The sequence below is a fragment of the Benincasa hispida genome, chromosome 3, assembly GCF_027475165.1.
Source record: "Benincasa hispida cultivar pf3 chromosome 3, pf3_genome.v1.1, whole genome shotgun sequence".
NCBI lineage: Eukaryota > Viridiplantae > Streptophyta > Magnoliopsida > Cucurbitales > Cucurbitaceae > Benincasa > Benincasa hispida.
In genome coordinates, this window is record NC_143480.1 from 7,479,883 (window position 1) to 7,497,285 (window position 17,403).

General features: G+C 35.8%; 2 protein-coding genes across 2 annotated transcripts in view; one reads left to right on the forward strand and one right to left on the reverse strand.

Annotated features, from left to right (window-relative positions):
* The window catches only part of LOC120072806 (large ribosomal subunit protein uL5z-like), a 32,521-nt gene that overhangs the window by 12,291 nt on the left and 2,827 nt on the right, over positions 1-17,403 (reverse strand). The gene's annotated exons all lie outside the window — the stretch shown is intronic.
* LOC120074121 (receptor-like protein 51) lies at positions 15,502-17,199 on the forward strand. Its single transcript, XM_039027139.2, has one exon. It carries the CDS (start codon positions 15,601-15,603, stop codon positions 16,897-16,899), a length of 1,299 nt encoding a protein of 432 aa, XP_038883067.1. The 5' UTR covers positions 15,502-15,600; the 3' UTR covers positions 16,900-17,199.

Genomic DNA, 17,403 nt, shown 5'->3' on the forward strand with positions numbered 1-17,403 from the left:
CAAGAGTTCACACTGTGAGATGCATGCTTGGCTTCGTGTCGCTTTTACCGCGATTACTCCATTTAGAAAGTGTTTGCATAGGTCGATATCAAGGTGAATGGAAGAAGTAGTCCATAGTAAGTGGGTGAAGGAAATGTGTCAACATATCCTACGGTCTCCTCCATTAGTTTGAACTGTGAGATTCCTATGTTGCGTCTGCTTTCATTTTTAGGAAATACTAGCTAGTCGTGAACTGTAGTGATCCCTTTGGACGGTTGTAACATAGGATTCGGAACAACCCAAGCTTAAAAAAATGAATAGAGTTTTATGGTTTCATCTTGAACATTGTTTTCCAATTCAGGAGGCATGTTCATACCATTCTATAATATCTGAAAATGGCAAGTCACACTTATAAGAGATACTAAATGTTAGTAAAGTTCTTGACCGAAAACGGTAACCAAACAACTAAAGGAATAAGAGTTATTTTGGATATAGTATTTGGTAAAGATTGTCTTACTTCACTGAAGGAGTATTTGACTGCCCTTCGGTAGCATCTATTCTAACTCACTAAAGTATCGTTGCAAATAAATAAAGAAATATGGGTACTTTATTATTTTTGCTAAAATTGGATTTAGATGCATAAGTTTATAGAATTTGTATATTTTTCAACAATGTCAAACTCGATTATGCAATTTCTTACTTTCAACAAATTCAATGGAGAAGGTTACTCTAACTGGAAATTGAATATAAACACAATTCTAGTGGTTGACGACTTAAGGTTTGTTTTAACGGAGGAATGTCCTCTTCTTCCCAGTTCAAATATTAACCGAAATGTTCAGAAAGTTTATGATAGATGAGTAAGGGCTAATGATAAGGTGAGAGCCTACATCTTGGCGAGCATATCCAATGTGCTCAATAAGAAACATGAAGCCTAGTGCTCATGAAATCATGGCTTCGTTGCAAGAGATGTTCGGGCAACCGTCATCTTCAGTATGACATGAGACTATAAAATATGTTTATAACTCACACATGAAAGATGGGACCAATGTTAGAGAGCAAGTCCTAGACATGATGGTCCATTTTAATATTGCAAAAGCTCACGGGGCTATCATAGATGTGACTACTCAAGTTAGTATGATCTTAGAGTCTCTTCTGAAGAGTTTCTTGACCTTCTAAACTAGTGTTGTAATGAATAAGATTAATTTAACCTAACTACTCTATTAAACGAACTTCAGACTTACCAATCGATGATGAAATTAAAAGAAAGTGAAGCAAACATTGTTTCACAGAAAAAATTTCTGAAAAGATCTATTGGGATTGGTGTCCTAATTCTCCTAGAGTCTCGTAGTTTGTAATTTATACATATTGTTATGAATAAAGTAAGAGTTATTTTGTCTGGCATTTACTCATATTCAATAAAAAAAATCTCCATGGTTATTGTATGTAAATTTAAGCATATATATGAGATATACAAGTGGATCATGCCTTAAGTGATAACCTAAATAGGTCTGTAGTATAAGGATTAAGGAGGGATTCCTAATCCTAATAACACTATGGATACAACCTGCTTTGTAGAGGTTTGCAAATGTTGTGAACTACTACAGATGGTAGATCCTGACCATTCATGTGGAGACATACGAGCGGGGGTGTCCTATACAAAGAGTTTGTATAAGACCAGACCACGAGATGATTCGTCTATGTATATAACGTTGTTGATACTGAAGACTTACATCTCACCTAAACAACCATAGGTGACATGACCTCAATCCTGAATGCTTTGGGAACTTCTGCCTTTGAGCGCGGTCCTTTAATTAGTACGCGTGAGAATGGCCAAATTGCCAACTCAACATGCCTACCTTTTTGGGGATTTGTCTGATTTGGGAGCTAGGAACTCAGTTACACAAAATGGAATTCACTCTTTCCCTAAAGAGGGGTAAGTAGATAGATTGCTCCCTTAAAGGCTAATTCCGGGGCTTGAACATAGTGGCCACAGCTTTTCTTTGGAAGAGAGGACTCAGTCATAGTAGGACTATGACTTATGTTCATTAGATGGATCAGTGTTACTTAAGGAGTTAGATTTAACTATAGAGGCATAACAATTATTGGTCCAGCTGTACTTACGAGCGATCTGTGAAGGGTTATCGCATTGTTGATTGGTTGATATGGGCACATAATATATCTGTAGTCATGAGAGTTCAGATGTTGGTCTTTAGTGGAGTGTCTGGTAGTTAACGGATGGTGGATCCCATGACTAAAGAGTTTAATCAGTTATTCACGTACCATTCGAGCTTCGAGCTACAGGTCCATAAGATCCCCTTGGTAGCTCAATGGATTTAAGTTGAGAATCAGTTATTAGTGTTGATTTGAAATGTTCAAAATGAAAAGAGGTAATTCGATTATATATGATATGATATGATCGGGGTGGTGTATAAGCTACATTAAGTGGAGGACTAATGTAAATAAGATTTACATTAAGGACCATGAAATAAAAAAATAGATGTGGTTTATATATTTCATGAGATGAAATATTACAACTATAGGTTATAAATATACTATGATAAGTTGGTTATCATATATATTTATAATTATATTAATTATTGGGTAATTATCTCTTTTTCTCTAATAACCAATTGAGCGGAAGATTATTGGTAGTTTCATGGTAACCGTGAGATAAAAGGAAAAATGTTTTCCTAAATTTAGTAGTTGATGAATTGAGAGTTTCTATTCTCAAAAGTTACTCATGGTTGGCTATCAAGTAAATACGATTTACTAAACGACAGTTGAAGAGAAACTAGACGATTATGGAGTGGTTCTATACGATAGTCACTCAGCCGGCCGATTAGCTAAACGATCGTGGAGCTTTTGCTAAACGATCGCGGAGCTTCTTCTAAACAATTGGGCATCGTCTATACGATAGACCTTCTCATCTCCCACTTGCTCAATTGTTTACACGATTGTTCTTCCTCCAGTCTCGTCCTCTAACCAAGTCCACACAGAGCCCCCACTTCTAGATTCTCACACTGAGGATACCAAGGTAGCCATTGTGGTGGTGTCGTACTCAACTCGACATAGTCGAGGTTATTGGAGGTCGTTCACTGTGTTCGTGGTCGCATTGATCGTGCAGTGTAGCGGTCGTAGTGTTCGAGCATTCGTGATTGTCGTCTTGATGTGAACGAGCGTTTGTGATCAAGGTTGTTCAAGATGAGTCTTCAAAGGTATGTATATTCTTTTTCCCTTGATCTTATAGAAAGCATGCTGTAAATTCATTTTGGTGCATAGCCTGTATGTTTTAATTTGTGGAATGTAATTATGTATGTTCAAATACGATTGAAATTTGGAATGACCATTCTGCTGCTCATGGAAATCCTCATGTCCAATTTCCTTTAATTGGTATCAGAGCTAGGTTGTTCTAATATTTCAAATTTCACTTCTGTTTTGAACTTATTTTACAGTCGTGTTGGGTTTTTGCATTACATTTAATTGTTAAATGCGTTTGTGGATGGGGTTAATGAATGTTTACGGGTTAATTGCCTCTGTTTAAAGCTTTCTTTAAATTACAAAGTGTTAATTTGTAAGGGCCCCTGTGTTTTTGGGCATAATTTACTAGCAATCGAGTCTGTAATTCAAAGTGTTTGAGTTAGTCGAGTCGTTCATGATGAAGTTTCAAAGCATGGAAATGCAGTTCTCAGCAAAGAAGAAGATCAAGAGTTGGTCGTGTCATGTAGTCTCACGTAAACGATCGTTGGGATTTATCTAAACAATCGTGTAGAATTTTCTTTTCAATCGTGTAGTATTTACTAAATGATGGGGTAAATCATTTACTCTATCGCATAGCGTTGGTTGCCCGATCGCGAAGACGCTGGAGGTAGATGATCATAGTAGAAGCATATGATGCTCATCATTTAGAAAAAGCCGCGCACTAAACAATCGTGTAGTTAGCATGCTCATCGTATGGTCATTGACTACACGATCATGCGGTATACGAGACGAAGGAGCTCACTCAGTGATCGTTTAGACGATCGTATTTCATCAAATCGTAGTCATTTAGACGATCATATAAGGCTTGTGTTGCGGAGCACGCTGCACAATCACGTACCTCGTGCCTCATCGCATAGTAAAAGGTACACGATCCTTGCTAAACGATTGTTTAGCTCTGGAAGCATAGGTAAATGATTAAGTAAATCGTTTGTTCATTTGTATAGACGATCACGAGGTGTTTTGGAACACGATCAGTGGAGACACAGACTTCAATCGGACAATTCAAGACCCGGTTCGCCTATTTGAATCGGAGACTCTTTGTTTTTGTAATAGTTAGCTTTAGATTTGAGGATTTTGAGGCAATTTTTCCCGGTTCATCAACAATTGTTTATTATACATGAGATGTATGTAGTTTATATGGCAAAGTGTTTGACATATAGATTTGAAACTCACCTTAGGTTGTGTAATCATTCATGTATCATGTATTATAAGTGTTATAATATGGCATGATGAAATTACAAGAAAGCATGCGCATGCATCATGAAATCTAAGAGTTATATTTATGCATGCAGTGGGCATATTCATGTATCATCTTTATATTGTAAGCGCTATAGTATAAGGGTGAATGAAAGCATGTTTTGCTCGGTTTGTTGCTTGTTTGTATAAGTGTTATATAAAAATGTAGCAATGAATGAACAATACATAAAGCATGACACTTAAGCTGTTTATAAGCGTTATGATTGTATGTGTTTGATTTGCGTTGTGGTTGTTTTTGGTTGTTTTTGTTATAGGTGTTATAATAGAAATTAGAACTAAAATCGATAAGAAAGAGTTGCATGCGAACTTAGGGTGAACTAATGTTTTAAAAGGGTTTTAAAATTGGATTGAGATAGACCTCAGTTCAAGATTCTAATGGGATTAACAACCTAGTTTAATCTTTTTTAATCGGTTTAATAAGATTAAATTGATTGGCATAAAAGATTAAAATTGTATTAAATCTATCTATAAGGAACCTTTTGTCTAAGGAGGGTTCTGTCTAGGTTGGGGTACTTAAGCTGACGAAAACGGAACACCCCTACCTGGGAACCTACCTGGAAAGGTGAATTAGATAGATTTTCTGCATGCATACGACAGTTGGTCAAAGAATCCATTAAAGAGTTTAATGGATGATGATCAAAAGTTGTTTAAATATCCAAGGTAAAAGTTACTCTTGGGCAAACCTAAAAAGTCACTTAGTTAAAATTCTTAATCGTGTTTTTTCTAAGTAAACTAAACCCTAAGTTATAAAATACTCCATGGGAGGAAGAGATGTATCTGATATGTCAATGATTCCACTCACGTTCTGAATGTTCAAACCGTGAGATTCATGCTTGGCCCCTTCAAATGGTATTTGCATGAGTCAATATCAAAGTGGACGGAGAGAATGTTTATAGTAAGTGGGTGAAGGGTGTGTGTCAACACGTCCTATCGTCTTTGTCATTGGTTCACACCGTGAGATCATTATGTACTCCCTTGTGGCGCCCTGGGAACATCCCCCTTCAGATGGGTTTTGTGCAGTTGGTCAAGATCAGAGTGAACTCTAAAAATGGATAGGGTCGCTTTAGGTTTTGCCTCAATCGGATTTTTTCTCTTCGGATTGGCTGCTAGGGACAGATCTCTAGGGCCTAAAATGGCAGATCACACTTACGGGAAATTGTTAAGCAAGTTAATGATTTCTTGACCAAATCAATGATAGCTAGTCATTATAGAAACAAGAGTTGTTCTGGTATTAATGACTAGTTGAGAATTTCTCAATTCAGAGTAGGGATAATTGACCTCCCCTCTGCGGCTTTTGTCCTAAACCTTTGAAGCGTCATTACGAAACTAGATGTCACATGGGGTTCATGTTAGTTTTACTAAACCTTATTGGATGTTGTATGTTTTTTAACCAGGTATTTGCTTAAAACCTAACATAGGTCAATGTATTTTTGTTTTTAGTAACATGTATGTTTTTTCGTTTAATGCCTCTAATTTGGCCGGTTACATACAGTGGAAAGAGTTGTGTAAAACATATTTCATGGTAAACGACCTCGAATTTATCATGGTTGAAGACTATCCTCAAGTCCCGACCCTTGATGCACCGCGAAGTGTTCATAATGCACATGAGGTGTAGATGAAGGCTAATTCATTAGCCTGACTTCACATTTTGGCTAGCATACTTGATGTTTTGGCCAAAAGTGTTGAAAACATGGTCATAGCACGTGATATCATGGACTCGTTGCAAGATTTGTTTGAACGTCAGTTCTTACATTTCGAGCACAAAGGGATGGATGACAAAATTGTTAGGGTTGATGCCCTAAAGTCTCGTGTCCTGTAGTTTGTAAACAATTTGTACGAATGCTTGTATTGTATAATATATGATATTTTACTTCACATCTTGTATTTTGCTCATATGCATGTTTTATTTGCTTTACCACAAATCAATAAACATAAAATCCTTAGTTATCTGTATGTGACTCAAGCATGTATGTGGTCACATACAAGTGGATCATGTCTTGAGTGATAACCAAAATGGTCTGTAGTATATGGATATAAGAGGGAAACCTTATCCTGGTAACACTACGAATGCGGCCCGCTTTGTGGAATGGTCACAAGTGTTGTGACTTGTCACAAATGGTCTGATCCTGATCGTTCGTGTTGGGGACATACGAACGGGGGCGTCCTATACAAAGAGTTTGTATAAGACCTGACCACGAAGTGTCAACATCTTGTTATATAACACCGTTCATGACAAAGACTTCACTTTACTAGGATGACCATAGGTAACATGACCTCAATCCTGAGTGAGTTGGGAACTCCTGCCATTGAGGGTGGTCCTTTGATTTGTATGGGTAAGGACGGCCAGGTCGCCGATTCAAACCTACCATTTTGGGGATTCGTCTGATTTGGGAGCTGGGAACTCAGCTACACAAGATGTAATTCACTCCTTCCCCAAGGGAGGGGTAAGTAGATAGATAGCTCCCTTAAGGGCTGATTCCAAGGCTTGAACGATGTGGCGTCACACAGATGTTCACACATAGTTTGTCTATGTTGTATTGTTCATTAGAGAAATCAATGGACGTGGAAATGAAGTCAATGTACTTCAATTCTGTCTAGGAACTTGTAGATCAACCACATGGAGTTAAACCTATAGGTAGTAAATGGATCTACAAGAGAAAGTGATACTAAATTGGCATGGTGCAAACCTATAAAGGCGGACTCGTGGCAAAAGGTTTTATCTAAAGAGGGGCTAGACTATGAAGAAACCTTTTTCTCCTAATGCCATGTTTAAATCAATAAGAATACTTCTATCCATTGCCGCATATTATGACAATGAAATATGGCAAATGGATGTCAAGATAGCCTTCTTAAATGACTATCTTGATGAAAGTATTTACATGTCTCAACCAGAAGGGTTCATTGAACAAGGTCAAGAACAAAAGATAAGCTTAAAAGATCCATTTATGGGTTAAAACAAGTTTTTAGATCCTGGAATATAAGATGTGATATTGTGATCAAGTCTTATGGCTTTTAACAGAATGTTGACGAATCTTGTGTACACAAGAAAATGGTCAATAAAACTGTAGCTTTCCTAATCCTTTATGTTGATGATATCTTGCTCATTGGGAATGAGACAAGTTATTTTGCTGACGTAAAGAGATGGTTAGCATCACAATTCCAAATGAAATATTTAGAAGATGCACAGTGCATTCTTGGGATCAAAATAGTTCGAAATCGCAAGAATCGAATGCTAGCCCATCTCAAGCATCTTTATTGACAAAATGTTGTCAAGGTATAATATGCAAAATTCCAAAAATGGTATGTTATCTTTATCAAAGGAATAGTGTCCTAAGACGTCTCAAGAAGTTGAGGAAATGAAAAGAATTCCATATGCTTCAGCAATTGGGAGTCTAATGTATGTTATGTTGTGTACACGTCCTGATATATGCTTTGTAGTAGGAATCGTCAGCCGATTCTAATATATCCTTGGACACGGTCATTGGACTACTGTCAAGAACATCCTCAAGTATCTTTGAAGAACGAAGAACTACATACTTATGTATAGGCCTAAGAATTTGATCCTTACGAGATGCACTGATTATGATTTTCAGATTGATGTAAATTCTAGGAAATCTACTTCAAAATCAGTTTTTACTCTTAATGGAGGAGTTATAGTCTGGAGAAGCATCAAACAGAGTTGTATAGTTGACTCCACAATGGAAGCAAAATATGTAGCTGCATGCGAAGCAGCTAAAGAAACAATGTAGTTGCACAAGTTCTTGATAGATTTGGAAGTAGTTCCAAATATGCATCTGCCCATTACTTTGTATTGCGACAATAGCAAAGTAGTTACCAATTCCAAGGAACCAAGAAGTCACAAACGTGGAAAACACATCGAAAGAAAGTACCATCTTATCAGGGAGATAGTACACCAAGGAGACGTGATAGTCACGAAGATAGCCTCAAAAGATAACCTTGTTAATCCGTTTACGAAGGCCCTCTCGACTAAAGTGTTCGAGGGCCACCTAGTCAGACTATGACTACGAGCATCATAATCTAGGGCAAGTGGGATTAGGACTCTCGACTCAAGTATTTGATGCCTTAGTTTATTGCATTTTCTCTCTATTTTTCTCAACATTATAAAACATTATGCTTGTATGTTTTCCTCACTAGAGTATTAGTCCAAGTGGGAGATTGTTGGGAATGTCCTAAAACTCACAATTCGTAAATATTGTTAACATATTCTATTTTTGAATAAAAATATTATTGAGTATTTTATTCAATAAATTGTTTTTAATATTGTATTCTGTTATAAAAATCCAATAAACGAATCCATGACTATAAATATGAATACTTTAACTTTATGTGGCAACATAAAAGAGGATCAAGTTTTAGTATATAACCAAAATGGTCTATAAGTATATGGATGCGATTGGGTACCTCATCTTGGTGACACTATCGGATGCGACCTATTTTGTATACTGATACAAATGATGTGATCCCAAAATCATTTATGTGGAGACATGTGAATGGGGCATCCTATGCAATGAGTTTGCATAAAGTCGGACTTCAAAATAGTCATTTTTTTCTTTATAACGACCGTTATTGTTAAAACTGACTATTTCAAAACTCACACACCTAAGGTAACTTGATCTTAATCCTAAGCTAACTATGAACTCATGTTTATTCGGAATTATCTTTTTATTTGCATAGGTGAAAGTAGTCCAACAACACTGCTCAATAAACCTCCCATTTTGAGAATAAGACTGGATAGATAGCTGGGGACATAGTTCTGCAAGATGGAATTCACTCCCACCCGACTTAGGGTTAGCAGATAGGTTGTTCTCTTAAGCACTGATTCCTAGTCTTAAACAATGGGGTCTCGCCCTCTCATGATTGAGAGGGATGTGATTTATAAGTTGGATTATAAACCAAATTGTTCAATAGAGGATCAGTGTGAGCTTAAAAAGTAAGATGTATTTGTAGGGGTAAAACGATAATTTTGACCTAGATGTAAATACAAACGACATGTGAAGGATCGACTTACTGATCATGGTTAAAATGGATAGAAATATATCTAGAGTGAGGAGATTGCAATTATCGAGCTACAGTGGTGTGTCTCGAAGTTAACGAACATTGATTAAATTCGATTTAAAGAGTTTAGCCAAATAATCTCAAATCGTTGGAGCTCATGATCTGTAGATCCATAAGATCCCTCTACTAGCTCTTAAAACGATCTTGGATTAGTGAATTGAGCAGATTTGAAATGTTCAAACTGACATTAGGGTTTTGAATTTGAATTCAATTTAGGGTTTGGTTAATTATATTAGATATAATTGACGAAATTGGAGAGTTCGAAAATATTTAAATAATGATTTAAATATTTGATGAGGTGAAATATAATATTTTATATTTTTTATTAAATTTAATTAATTAATTTAGTTTAATTAATTATCCAATTTAATTATTGGCAATTTGATTAATTGAAATTTTTTGAAAATTCAATATTAATAAAAGTTCGTTTAGATTTTGATTTTTGAAAAATCAAAATTAAGTTTTAGAATTAATCATATCTTATAAAATTAAATTGGATTTAAATTTTTTTTAAAAAAAAAAGAAAAAGAAAAGAGAAATGGAAAAATCCAAGTTTGGATTTTTCCACTCAAATTCCACCTCATACTACTTCAATTTCAATGAAAATTGTAGTGGCATCAGCCTTGCAAGCTGAAGTGCATGGTCTTCATTTATAAATTGAAGTGTTGGACTTCAATTTGAGATCGATGCAAGTGAATTGGTTGTTGAAATTTTGTATAAATTTTTCCTCTCCAAACCCTCATCCATCTCAACTTTATTGGCCTCAATTTAGTGTTTCCACCACACATTCCAAGCTTGAGAATAGTAGAGAATGTCTCTGTGGTGGTCCATTGCAAATTTGAAGTCTCAATTCGTGGAGTAAAATTGTGTTTGAAGAGATTCATCAAATGTTATAGTTCTTGAAACTCTTTCTCTGAGATTTTGTTTCAATGCATGTTTATAAATTCAAATTAAGTGTAATTAGAGTGCTTATTAATTCTAATTTATTCCGCTGCATGTTAGTTTACTCTATCAGTATGTACTTTAAGGATTTCAACAACTCATTTTTCAATTTATTCTCTTACAAAATGAAATTTAATATCTATATGTCTTGATCTATTGTGAAATTGTTTATTCTTAGATAAATGTATGTCGCTCTGGTTATCACAGTAAATCTTTATGATTTTTTTTTTAATTTCATAATCCTTTAATAACCTTTTTAACCAAGGACCTTCTTTGGCAGCTTCTGACAAAGATATAAATTCAGCTTATGTGGAGGATAAAGTCAAAACCGGTTGTAGGATAGCCTTTTAACTTGGAAGATTGCCTCCATGTAGGAAAAAAGCCATAATCGTTTAAGACCTTCTCTTGTCTAGATCTCCAGCGTAATCAACATCCATAAACCCATAGATTTCATAGGGCTCCATTTCACAAGTTTTATACAATAACTTGCCTCCTTGTGTTCCCGTACGATATCTAAATATCCATTTTATAGTCTTCCAATGTCTCTTGCCCAGTTTTGACATATATCTACTAATCAAACTAGTATAATACGATAAATCAGACCTTGTAAATATCATAAAATACATCAAGCTATCAACCACCTAAGAATAGGGTATCTTTGACATATTGATCAGATAGTCCCCTTCATTTTCTTTAGGTGAATTCTCTGATGAAAGCTTGAAATGTTGTGCTAGAGGTATTATCACTATTTTGGCCTCTAGCATATTCAATCTTTTTAGAATATTGCTGCAATAATCATGTTGACTGATTGTTACAGTGTCCTTTTCTCTATTTCTAGAGATTTCAACTCCCAAAATCTTCTTGGACTCACCAAGACCTTTCATATCCTTTCCCTTAGGGAAGGTTTAACTCTCTTGAGAACTTCTTTGGATTGACTTGCAATTAGCATGTCATTCACATACAACAATAGGTATACAGTTGTGGTATATGAGGTTGAATTAATTTAAGTACAACTGTCATAAGAATTTTTAAAGTTAATTTTAATCATCAAATCATCAAATTGTTTATACCAACACCGTGGAGACTACTTGAGTCCATAAATGGTCGTGTTAAGTAAATACACATGATCTTCTTGGTCCCTTTTTCTTCATATCCTTGTGGTTGTTTCATGTATATCAATTCTCTTAAGTCTCCATATAAGAATGTTATTTTTACATCTAATTGATCTAAATGAAAATCATTTTGAACAACTAATGAAAGCAACATTCTTATAGTAGTTTGTTTCGCAATAAGTGAGCATATTTCAATATAATTTATTCCCTCTCTTTGTGTGAAACCTTTTACCACTAGCCTAGCCTTAAATCTAGGTGGCTAAATATCGAGATTTCATCATTTAGTTTATAAACCCATTTACAAGAAATTGCTTTAGCTCCTTTAGGTAGATAGACTAATTCTCATGTTTTATTCATTGATGCCATTTCATCATTCATTACATTTATCCATACTTTAGCATCTTTACAACTTATTGCATCATTAAAGGTAAGTGGTTCTTGTTCATTCAGTTTAGTCATGGTATTTAAGGTTACACTCACATAGTCTGCCTCACAGTACCTAGATGGAGGAGTAATTGTCCTTCTTTGTCTCTCTCGCTAAGCTATAGTTTGTGAGGTCTTCTTCATCTTAAGATTCATTATCTTCTATGTTCATAGGTTGTTGTTCAGTGGTTTCTACACTAGATTCAGGAATCTCAGTATTTAGTTCTATAGTGTTATTTGAATTAGAAAGTTGTTCCACCTCAAAATTTACAATTTCTAGGTTAGAGTCTTTTTCTTCATAACTTTTACTCATCATAAACATTTTTTCTTCTCTAAAAAAAATACCTCTACTGAGTATACACTTTCTCTCAATTAGATGTCACATTTTAAAGCCATTTACTCCTTCTATAAATCCAATAAACATACATTTAATGTCTCTAGGCTTTAACTTCTCCTAATTTTGATGTACAAACCCTGCACAACCAAAAACTCTAAGGTTCTCTAGTTTAGAAGAGTGTTTTTTCCATCTTTCCTCAGGTGTTATGAAATTTATGAAGTGGTGTAGACATCTATTTAATGTATAAACAATATAAGAAATAGCTTATGTCCAAAAATTTTCAGGTATCATACCATCTGACATTTGACATCTAACCCTATCCATTATGGTTCTATTTAGCCTTTCAGCTACTTCATTTTGTTGAGGGTATGTACGTAACAATCCTATGTTTAGTTATACCATTTTGTTTACAGAAGTTGTTGAATTCCTCATTACAAAACCTAACCCTATTATCTGTTCTAAGATATTTTATTTGTCTAGAAGTTTGTTTTTCAACTAAAACCTTCAATTCTTTGAATTTATCAAGTGTTTGATCATTTTTTTTTAAGAAAAAACCCAACTTTTCCTTGAAAAATTATCAATAAGAGATAGAAAATACCTAGATCCATTAAGTGAAGGTGGTTGGGTAGGTCCCCATATATTAGAATGGACATAGTCAAGGATTTCTTTTGTATTATGTTTTTCTTTTGAAAAACATTGCCTTGTAGCTTTTCCAATGATACAATGTTCGCAGAAACTCAAATTTTCTGATAGACCAGCTGGAAGTAATCCTTGGTTTGACAATATCTTCAAATCTTTACTGTTGATGTGATAAGCATATGTGCCATAGGTCAGCCTCTAACAGTTAGACACTTCAAACAATTAGTGCATATTGAGTTCTATGAACATCTTTAATCAAATAAAATCCATTGGCCTTTTTGCAAGCTCCTTCCTTTGTTGAGCTCTGTCATCCTGCTCTTCGAGATCTTTCATTGGCTCTTTTCATTCAACTAATACTACTTTTGAATCTCTTTTATCCTCAAATCTTCCTTCGTATTCATAGTATTCACATCCAATAGAATCCAACATTCCTAAGGAAATAAGATTTTTCTTTAGTATTAACACCTGCCTAACATTTTTTAACAAAGTTACAAAATCATCTTTGAATCTTAAAGAGAGTCATTCCAATGATTTTGCAGTAGTTGTCATTGCCCATGTAACCAAGCCTCCATCCCAGTTTTTGTAGGTGGTGAACCAACTCTTTTAAGGTGTCATATGGAAGGTATATCCCGAATCGATAACCCACACGTGTATTTCATTTGAGTCTTCTCTATTGGCACTATACTAGAATGTTGTTAGAGCATCAGAAAAGACAAAAAAACCTTGTTCAGCTACTCATGCCACAACTTTAGATTCTTTTGCTTGTTCTTCTTTTTGCTTCTTTTGATTTTGGTTCTTTTTTAAGAAGAAACAATCTTGCCTTTTATGGCCTATTTTGTGATAGAAATTACATTTTAATTTGCTTTTATCCTTCTGATTTTTGCCTTCTTTATGTTGATTCTTGGGTTTACCCTTTGAGAATAGTCTTCCCCGTTACTTTGTTCTTTCCTTTGAGATAAAATTTCAAGTTTTTTAATCTTGATAGCAGAAATAACAATGTTTGTTGTGATCTTTTCTTTGCGATATTTCAAGACTGCTTTTACCTCTTTGTAAGCATCAGGGAGAGAGTTTAGAAGAATGAATGACTCATTCACATCACCAGTTTTATCTCTGAGTTCTTGAATTCAATAGAGTCTTTTGAATTCACTTAGGTTATCTGTTAAGGACTAACTTGGATCCATTTTGAAGGTGAAATACCTCTCTAACACATATGCTTGATTTGGTAGGTCCTTTAATAAGTACAATTCATCAAGTTTCTACCACATTAGGTATGTCGATTCTTGATCTATTACTTCTCTAAGAACATTATCACTTAGATTTAACACTATTGCTCCATAAGCAGCACTTCTCATTGCTTCTTTTTCTTCAACTGGTTGGATCCATAAGAGCCTTCTGAGATGTTTGGGACAATGACTAAATACTATTTTATATTCCCCAATAGCATACTATTTCAAAACCCCACATCTGCTACAGTATTTACTGTTTGCTATAGCTTTTACTATTTTACATTCATCATTCTTTGCTATAGTTTTTACTATTTTACATTCATCATTTTTTTATTTGTCCCAAACGTCCTCTTAATGGTCTTTTGTTGGCCAGGAATAGCTTTTATTTTTGTTTTCCATAATGCGAAATCTCTCTTTCCATCGAATTTTTTATTTCGTAGTGAACAACGACCATTTTCTTGATCAAGAAATTGAACCTTTCTTGAACTTTCCAAGCTCTAATACCAATTTGTTGAGGTTGATACGTGCAGTGAGATTATTTCACACCTAGCAGACATGTTTTTACACTAAAAATACCTCAATGACTTTTCCTAATTTCACTTTACTCTTTGGCACATGCAAAGAAATAAGAAAAAGCTTCTGGCAATGAAGAACTCTTGAAGACGATAGTGATTTACGGAGACGATTTCAATAAGGAGTTGAAGGAAGAAGAAGAAGAATAAAACAAAGAATTCTAAAGTGGTTGGATCACTTAGGATGTACATCCACTAGGTTGCGAGTAGTGTTTTATTTTGAGAATAAAAGAAGAAATTTTACGGATCTCACATATAAGTTGTCCACTCTTTTCCTCTCTTTATGATTTTTCATTCCAAGTGATTTTTCTATTTATAAGCTGATGTTTGTTTCGGCTTTTACAACAAATCTCTAACTGTTTTTGTTTTATAGAAGTTTTACATACTAACCCCTTAATTTATTTTAATAAATTAAAAGAAAATCCAACTCCCAATCCCAAATATTCTTGAATGGAGGAATGGTTGGTAGAGCCCGCTGCGGTAAGTTTTTTCCCTCTTGAATTTAAGATCCGAAGACACGTTGCAAAATATACGAAAATCCATTACAAAAATTAATTAGTGGGATTAATTTGGTATTCTAAAATGTGAATAGGGGCATTTTAGGACAAAGATGACACGTTCCCCAAAAGGTTTCGATTGGTGGGCCATCTTCTTCTTCTTCATCATTTCCTGTGTTTCTCTTCTTTTATACCTCTTCTCACTTCACTTCTCACTCTGTTTCTGTTCAAAATCAAACCTCTCGACCTCTAAACCCCTATACTCTACAAACTACCATCATAATGAAGCCCAAACAACCCTCACCATTTCCATCCCCTCTCTTTCTCTTTCTCCTCCTCTTCCTTTTTCTCTTTCCCATTACATCCTCTATTTCTCCCACCGCCGCCCCAACCTCCTCACCGTCGCCGTCGTCCTCCTCGACCCTTGACCCGAAGCAACTAAGAGCCCTTCAATCTCTGAACATTCCCACTTCTAGAGACCCATGTTCTCCGTCTTCCCTTCACAATGCCACTCTCTGCGACTCCTCTGCCCCCTTCCGCCACCTTCTTTCCCTTCGCCTCGCCTACTGCTCCGACGACGTTGCTTTATCCTTCACTGCCCTCAAGTCCCTCTCCACTCTCCAATCTCTCCAGTTCCTCAACTGCCCCATTTCCCCCATTCGCTTCCCTTCCGATCTCGCCTCTTCCCTCCGCTCCTTCACTTGCATTCATAGTCTTCGAAAGCTTACTGGCGTCTGGCTCAGCCGCCTCCGGAACCTGACTGAGCTCACTGTCTCCGATGTCTCTATTACTGCCTCTGGCCCTTATGTCATTCTTGGCAATATGAAATCTCTCAGGTCTCTTACCATTTCTCATGCCAATCTCACGGGTTTTGTTCCTAAACATCTTCATCTCAACCTCACCCATGTCGATTTTTCCGGCAATAAGCTCAGGGGAAAAATACCCACCTCCATTACATTGCTTGAAAATCTTGAAACCTTGAATTTGTCGTTAAACTGGCTCAAAGGTGAAATCCCCACTTCAATTGGGGACTTGATTTCGCTGCGAAACTTGTCGTTAGCCTCTAATTCACTGTCCGGACCAATCCCGGAGTCTTTTTCAGCCATCCCAGGGCTAATGCATGTTGATCTGGGTTCCAACCAGTTGAACGGGACGATTCCTAGGTTCATTTCGGAGATGAAAAGCTTGAAGTACTTGAATCTAGAGAACAATATGTTTCATGGGGTAATTCCTTTCAATGAGTCGTTCATCAAGAGGTTGGAAGTGTTCAAGATTCAGGGGAATAACAACCTATGCTATAACCATTCGATATTATCGTCGAAGTTAAATCTTGGTATTGCTCCTTGTGACAAACACGGTATGCCGATACCCCCACCGCCGGCTAAAGACGCCGACGATGGTGATTCAGTGTCGGATGATAGTGGGAGTGATTATGATGGGAGTGATGAGAATGATGTTAGTCACAAGGAAGACAATCATCATCACGGGCCCAACAAGGTAGTTCTTGGAGTGGCAATTGGGCTCTCTTCCTTAGTTTTTCTCATTGTTTTCTCGGTTCTCTTGTCCAAGTGTTGTCGTTGAGATTACACAGCTTTGGAATCGCCATCATAAGTTGGATTAGAGTAGAAACATTATTTTGGAAACAGAGTTTAATTCATCATCTGATCTCACACATAAGTACGATATTACACTTGTCAATGAGAAAAAATCTTTTTGTTTTTTGTTTTAAATTCGGGTGGGTGAGGATGGAATTGAATTGGGTGCCAGTGGTTCCATTTTCTGGATTTGTATGTTCAATGATTTATTTTCTTAACTTTGATGGTGAAATATCCGGAAAAAGAATTACATTTGCAATTCATAATGAGAGACATGTTATCTTCAGTATTGTACTTTCCTTCCATTACAAGAATATCTATTTTGCATTATTAATAGAAAAACTGATGGTCCTGTGTTGTTTTCTTTTCTTTCTTGAATATATGCTTTATCTGGTTAAATAAGATAATAAGTTGATGAAGTTAAAGAAAGATTCCGTCTTAAACCATTCTGATTGGAATATCTAGAGAAGTCAAGTAGAAGCAAAGCAAT

Excerpts from the sequence above, each read along its gene's own strand:
- LOC120074121 (XM_039027139.2), top strand. The coding sequence starts at position 15,601 with ATGAAGCCCAAACAACCCTCACCATTTCCATCCCCTCTCTTTCTCTTT.